At 36.3% G+C, this 7,933-nt stretch overlaps 1 protein-coding gene across 1 annotated transcript; it reads left to right on the top strand.

Annotated features, from left to right (window-relative positions):
• Positions 1–839: 839 nt before the first annotated feature.
• LOC124106318 (olfactory receptor 5D18-like) lies at positions 840–1,787 on the top strand. Its single transcript, XM_046463927.1, has one exon. The coding sequence runs from the start codon at positions 846–848 to the stop codon at positions 1,785–1,787; it is 942 nt and encodes a 313-aa protein (XP_046319883.1). The 5' UTR covers positions 840–845.
• Positions 1,788–7,933: the final 6,146 nt, after the last annotated feature.

Below are 7,933 nucleotides of genomic sequence, written 5' to 3'. Positions count from 1 at the left end.
ACTTGTTGTAAACATGATTAGTCATAAAAAATTCTAATATCTAAATCTAGAATCAGGACCAGCCACTGGTAGATAAGAAGTAGATATATCACTGGAGGCCTGAGGATCTGGGCTTCAGTCATAGATGTGTAGTGCATTCTTAGTCTGCATTTCATTGGAAAACTCAAGATTTCTTTGGCTCTAGAATAGGAAAGTAAATTAAAATATGTTTACAAATTGTTCCAGTTATATTTTTTTCTTTCAGACATGGAGCAAAGATTTGTGATAGAACTCCTTAAGTCAAACAACATACTTGCTGCAAATTTAATTCAGATTTGTGCTGATTCACAGATACTGGGTCAGAAAAGAAGATTTAAGTGATATGTGGAATTAAAAATAAATGCACAAGGTTAAGCATTAGCGTTTCAATATATCAAGGAATGTTTATAAAAATTAATATATTTAAAAACTTCCAATCTTCTTGCTGGTTAAAGGACTAAGATCATCCATTATCATTGATATTTAGATTTATCTTATACAAATTTACAATTTTAAACAATGGTTGAAAGTTTTAGGTGAACATTTGTTAAAATGGCCATTACCGTTGATCCGAATTTTTCATAATTGTATTTAAAATATTCTTTCAGAACTCATAATTTAATTCAATAATTGTATGTTTCTAATGTTAAAAAGGGGTTCATACTTTTAAATAGTAGATATATTGTCTACCACATATAAATAAACTCACAGATTATGAAAGTGGTGATTTATAAAATTTGAAAGCGCAGTGAACCACACTGCGTTGGTCCTCACTCTCCCTAATATTTTTGTTTTCAGGATTAACTCAGATTCCAAATAACAGAAACATGGTTCTGACAGACAGAAATAAGAGTGGGGCCACATTCACCCTCTTGGGCTTCTCAGATTATCCAGAACTGCAGGTCCCCCTCTTCTTGGTTTTCCTGGCTATCTACAGTGTCACGGTGGTAGGGAACATTGGGATGATTGCCATAATCAAAATCAATCCCAAACTTCACATGCCCATGTACTTTTTCCTCAGTCACCTCTCTTTGGTGGATTTCTGCTATTCCTCCACTGTTGCTCCAAATATGCTGGTGAACCTAGTTGCAAAAGACAGAAGCATCTCCTTTTCAGGATGTGTGGTACAAATTTTTTTCTTTTGTACCTTTGTAATAACTGAGTCTTTTCTACTAGCAGTGATGGCCTATGACCGCTTTGTGGCCATCTGCAACCCTCTGCTCTACACAGTGGCCATGTCCCAGAAACTCTGTGCTGTTCTGGTGGCTGGATCCTATGCATGGGGGTTGGCCTGTTCCCTTATGCTAACATGCTCTGCTCTACAGCTGTCTTTCCATGGCTCCAACACCATTGATCACTTCTTCTGTGAGTTCTCCTCCCCGTTCTCCCTCTCATGCTCAGATCCCCACATCACCTCTTTGCTGCTCTTTATTTCTGCCACATTTAATGAAGTCAGCACACTGCTCATCATCCTCACGTCTTACTTGTTCATAGTTGTCACAGTCCTCAAGATGCGATCAGCCAGTGGGCGTCGCAAGGCCTTCTCCACCTGTGCCTCTCACCTGACTGCCATCTCCATCTTCCATGGCACCATCCTGTTCCTCTACTGTGTGCCCAACTCCAAGAACTCCAGGTACACCATCAAAGTGGCCTCTGTGTTTTACACAGTGGTGATCCCCATGTTGAACCCCCTGATCTACAGTCTGAGAAATAAGGATGTCAAGGACACAGCCAGCAAAATATTGGGCAGTAAAGTCTCTTATTTTTGAGCATCATATTATCACTGAATTTTTTCCTGATATATAAATTGTGTTCTTGAAGGTTGGTTTTAAGAATAGGATTAAAATCAATAGAGCCAATATTATGCAGCTGAATTGAAATGGATTTCGCTTTCAGGATAATAAACTTAGATGTCTTTTTGTTGCTGTGAAACATCAGTAATCTTTCTCATTTTCCTTGTTTTATCTACAAAATTGGAATAATGTAACTTTCAATCATATAGTGAAGATTAACAAAAAGCCTACATATCATATGGGATATTGTTCTGCTTAGTAAATATTACTACTTTATCTATTTTATCAGATATTTGACATAAACTGAGCTCTTAATAAACCTATGCAATAAGTGGCCAAGTAAAATGTCAGAAAATATTAACTATCATAGGGAATTTCAGAGAAGGGAGTGCACTGAGAAACTTGAAAGGGATGTTTTTCTAAAATAGGTATTCTGTGAACTTGTCCAAGGAAAAGAGAAAGAAAGGATTTTGGAGATATAGTTCAGTGAAAAAGTAGTTTTAGTCAGAAGAAAACAGTGTATACATGAAATCCAGGAGGTAAGAATGTGATATTTTATTTTATTGAGCTAATATGACACATTTGTGTATGTGCTGCTATGTGTCTATGTTTATTGTGCAATATAAACAATTTCTTTGGTATAAATAGAAATTTGAAAGAAAGATGCTGTGTGTCCTGAAATATTTTTAAAGTAGCTCTGCATGGCAGTGTGATAATCTATGACAGAATCCACCAGAGGATCAAAAGTGGTAGACTTCACCTTAAGGAAAATTTCTTACATTAAGCTAAGAAACTGGGTTGATGGCTTCCTGCTATTATTCCTGCTATTATTAAGCTATTATTCTATCTTGGAAGATATCACACATATTCTTGATTTTACTGAAACTTGTTGTCCTGAGCATAAACATAAACTCTTAATTCTCTCAATAAAATTTTTATTTATCTTATATCAAGTGTTCCAAGCTAACTATTTATATAATCTTCTTCAAAGTAAATTTGAAAGCCATGTATCATCCTAATTAACATAATTAATTAAAATATGAAAACTTTGGTGTTAACTATTTTTATTTGAATAACTTGCTCTGCCTTTTCCTTCTCTTTACTAAATGTGTCCAGATAAAATTCCAAATATTCATCAATACAATGAAAAAATACATTTTTTAACATATTTAAGTGAGAAAAAATACCTGGGGTATACATTTATGAAGGTTTAAGAGCATTATTTGTTATTGTGATATTATTTTAAATGCTTCATAAATACTAAAAATGTTTATTTCATGTCCACTATTAGATAAGGAATCATATAATCCTGTGACCTGGGCACAATGCTATTTTCTTGTAGTCCCAGCTACTTGGGAGAGTGCAACAAAAGGATCACAAGTTCAAGGCCAGCCTGGGCAACTTAGAAGGGCCTCATTTCAAAATAATATTTTTGTTTGTTTGTTTTTGTCTTGTTTTTTGAGGAGAGTAATTCACCAAGGAAGATGTAAATGAATAAGAGAAAGTCCATGAATTTGAAGAATAGGAGAAAAGTTATTCTGGGAATGATAGCTTTGAAAGGAAACCCAAAAATATTTAGATTCAGAAAATTTTATCTCTCTATGAATAGTTGTTTTGAGAATTTAGGAATGGCTTATCTCTAACTACTTACTTCCATGAAACTTTTAAATGTTTGTGGTATGTAGGGGCATCCAGACTGTGGTTTAAACAATGTTCATGTTAAAGATCTATAGTAAGGAAAGGCACAGACATGGAGGGATGTTTAAGCATCTCAGTATGATGGCCTCTGGCATTACATAGGGAGTCTGCCCTCCCTGAGCCCTTGTAACTCTGCTTGCCCCACAGTTATGTGGTAGTACAAACTGAAAGTAGCATGTGATGCATTTCAACCAAGGATTCTCTGTATGACAGTGGGCAAATTATGCCTGTCTGTTCCTCAGTCACTTCATTTGTAAGGGGCATAAAATCACTGATATCATTTATTTTATAAAGAAGAAATATGATAATAGTTGGATTTAGAAAAGTACCTTGCATATAGGGATTGCTCAATAAATGTGTGTCATTATTCTCACTAATGGAGTTTCATGGTCCCCATTCTTTCTGTGGAGAATGATGTGTCTTCAGACTGTATAATGTACAGGAAGGAGCTGTTAAGCATAAAGCAGACATACTTATGGTATGTGTTCAATCTAACAAAATGATGAAAAGACTCTAGAATGAAACTACAGAATGCTAAAGAAAGAAATTGAAGAAGACCTTAGAAGATGAAAAGATCTCCCATGTTCTTGGATAGGCAGAAATAATATTGTCAAAATGGCCATGTTACCAAAAGCACTATACAGATTTAGTGCAATTCCTAAAATAAGGTTCTTGTGACATACTTCATAAAAATAGAAATGACAGTCATGAAATTCATTTGAAAACATAAGAGGCATAGGATAGCCTAAGAATCCTTAGCAAGAAAAGTGAAGCAGGAGGCCTCATAATTCCAGTCATTAAATTATACTACAGAACTACAGTAACAAAAATGGCATGGTATTGACACAAAAACAGACATGAAGATGAAGAGAAATGGAACAGAATAAAAGAAACAGAGACAGACCTACACAAATACAGTTATTTCATACTAGGCAAAGGCACTATGAACATACACTGGAGAAAAGATAGCCTCTTCAACAACTGATGCTGGGAAACCTAATAATCTATATGTCACAAAATGAAATTAAACCCCTATCTCTCACACTGCAAAAAACTCAACTCAAAGTTGATCAATGACCTAGGCCTTAGAACTGAAAACCTCTGCTCACTAGCAGAAAAAGTAGGCCTTATGTCAGCTTAGGAACCATCTTCCTCAACAAGATTCCTAAAGCATAACAAGTACAATCAAGAATCAATAAATGGAATGATATCAAATTAAAATGCTTCTTTATTATCAAGGAAACAATCAAGAATGTGAGGAGAGAGACTACAGAATGAGAGAAAAATTTTTACCACATTACATTTCAGATAGGGCATTAATCTCTTGGATACATAAAGAACTAAAGAAAATTAAAATTAAAAAAAAATAACCCAGAAAATAAATGGGCAAAGGAACTAGTCTGGCACTTCACAGAAGATGAAATAGGATGGAGATATATTATTTATTTTTTATTTTTTCAATTTCTCTAGCTATTAGAGAAATGAAAATTAATACTACACTGAGATTCCATCTCACTTCAGTCAGAATGACAATTAAAGAATACAACTAACAATAAATGTTGGCAAGGATGTAGGGAGTAAGGTACTCTCATACACTGCTGGTGGGACTACAAATTGGTGCAACCACTCCGGAAAGCAGTATGGAAATAATTGTTTGAATTCCAAGAGTTTTCTTGATGTCCCACAGAGGTCAGTGATTGTTTTGAGAAGCTTAGGAAACACAGATCCCAGAGAAATATCCACAAACATAAAGTCCATGATATTTTCCATCATAACATTTTCAGGGTTGGAATATATGCTTATTATTTTGGAGGGATATAGATATGAATAATATATTCTAGGAACTGAAAACTTGATTTATTTTCCTGTTTGACATCTATTGTAATCATATGTGAGAGAAGAATGATGTGTAAATGAGGGAAATAGTATTACAGTTTTAAAAAAATCTATAATTCCTCTCTTAGAGAATCCTTTGAGAACTGCCAAGCCCCCAAGAATAAGTAAGACTGGAGACTACAAAAGAGAGATTCTTAGGCAGGAATGCCTGATCACTATCAGGAAAAACTGGCAGATGTTATACATCCTGGTGAGATATTATTGGTTTCAGTCATCTTCATGATATTTATTAACATGTTCCAGATGCTGCAACATTTGTTTTTGTATTGTTCTCATTTCAGTAAAAGTTTTTGTTTCTTTCTCACAGAAACATCCATTCCCAGATGTCTTTACAACCTGTTCTTTCCCAACCAGTCTTTTACTGATCTGACCCAACTTCTAAAAGGGACCTCCAAAGCTGCTTGCCCCACCAAATGTAGCCTCCTCTCAGCTCTAAGCAGCCAGAGAGGTTGTCTCCCCTTGTCCTTACAGCAGTAAGGGTTTCCTAAAATTAGAGGGGGAATGGAGCCAGAATTAGATGGATAGTCAGTATAAACAGGTAAATTGAGTCAGGTCAGATCAAGGAGGCCAATTTTAGTGAGTCCGGGAAGTTGGAGAGGGATTGAAATGCTAATGTCTTCAGAGCCCTTCCTCCACCCTTATCAAGATAGCCTGCCCCTGCTCCAACCTGTTTCTAAAATAACCTGTCCCAGGGATTGTTTTCCCTATAGGGAGTTGTTAATTTTGCCCCCTTCCTGCCCAGATAATACCACTTTAGACCCTCTGGCCCATCTGCTTCTCACCTTTTGGCCTTCCCTCCAAGCATCTCCTGGGCCCAGTACACCAGGAGAGAGATAAGGAGAAGAGAACAGGAGAACAAACAAAGCCTAGGACATATAAAAAAAGGCAGAATGCCTTGCTTCTTGGGATACCAGGATACCAGCTATGGACCCCCTCTCCCTCCCAGGAGAAGCCTATGTTACCCCTTTTTAAATAAGCCCTTCTTTACATGCTTGCCTTTGTGTGCTTCTCTAATGTTATACTTCAGTATGTGAGGAAGCAGAACTCATCACTGGTAACTGACAGTATCACATTAAGCACCTCTTTAAGAAAATATACTTCTCCTTCTGTAGTAAATGACATTCTCAATGGGAAAGGGGGACAATTTAATCTGTAGAACTGCATATCTCATAAGAAATTGCTAGTGTGAAAGAAAATGAACATCAACGTGGGAATAAATGCCTTTTTCCATCCTTCCTTTTTATCTCTCTCACAACTCCATCCGTGAAACCTGGTCAAGCCTGCATGGAGAGTCTCCTGACAGTCACCACATTGCTGAGAGTGGCAATGAGATGCCCACGAAAATTTCCATGGAGGACCACAGACATGTGAACCGTCTCTGAAGTAGAAAAGGGAAGAATTACTTTAGCTCTGCACAAAGCACTTTAAAATGTCCCTTGAAAGCAGGTTCCTCAACTGTGTGGAACAACTGACTGTATCAATCTGGTAGTGTTTGGCTGTGTTGCATGTGTGGGGTGATAGAGAGGGTTGGCCATGTGCATTGGATGGTGTTTAACAGCATCCTTAGTAGATGGCAGAAGCACACCCCACTAACCATAGTGACAACAAAAGTACTACAAATATCACATAGTGGTCACATTCATTCCTGGTATAGAAGCAGTGCTTAATGAGAAAACAATCACCCGATTGATTTATTTATTTTTTTGAAAGACTTAAAAACAGGAAAACATTTTCAAAAATATGTATTACTTTGAACTTAGAGAAAGACTACTCATTTTTCCTGGTCACTTAGAGAAAGAAAACCATATTATTACATATACATAATACAGGATAAGTCTCTCAGTTTTATTGTTCACTAAGTCTCAGTTTTTTCATGGTCAATTCTCATGTCATTAAAATTTTCTCTGATATATACATTTCCTCTCATATTTCACTACTAAAATTTTCATATCATAAATAATGTTGCAATGTTCATTGGTTATTTTTCTGAATCATATCCTTTGCACATCTTTGATGAGTTGTTGAGATAGATTCAGAGAAGCAAATTAGTCAGCAAATAGATTTTTTGAAGATGGAAAACTCATAATATAGAAAGGCTGTTCTCAAGAGTACTAATTACCTGAATCATAGCCAACATTAGACACTCTATTAAACTAAAACACTAAGCTAATTGTTTAACAAAAAAAAATATGGAATATAATAAGTACTTTCCCATCTAAAATGCATCAAGAAAACATAAACACTTATGGGTAAATAAGCACAAAGAAGCCTATCTCACCAGTTCATGCTCCTGGAATTGTCTGATGTCCCTGAGCTGAGAGTCCTTCTCTTCCTGGTGTTCCTTCTCACCTATGGAGTGATGGTTTTGGTCAACGTAGGCATGGTTACCTTGATCTAGGTCAGCCCTCAACTGCACACTCCCATGTACTTCTTCCTCAGTCACTTGTCCTTTGTGGACTTCTGCTGCTCCTCAATCACAGTACCCAAAATGCTGGCCAACATCTTAACCAAGGTCAAAGCCATCTACT

Source organism: Marmota monax, unplaced genomic scaffold (assembly GCF_021218885.2).
Source record: "Marmota monax isolate L192 unplaced genomic scaffold, Marmota_monax_Labrador192_F-V1.1 WCK01_AAM20220418_F8-fsc00503, whole genome shotgun sequence".
NCBI lineage: Eukaryota > Metazoa > Chordata > Mammalia > Rodentia > Sciuridae > Marmota > Marmota monax.
The sequence above is the reverse complement of the archived record's forward strand: the minus strand, read 5'-3'. Positions and strand labels throughout refer to the sequence as shown.

Coding starts and splice junctions, on each gene's coding strand:
- LOC124106318 (XM_046463927.1), top strand. CDS start 846: ATGGTTCTGACAGACAGAAATAAGAGTGGGGCCACATTCACCCTCTTG.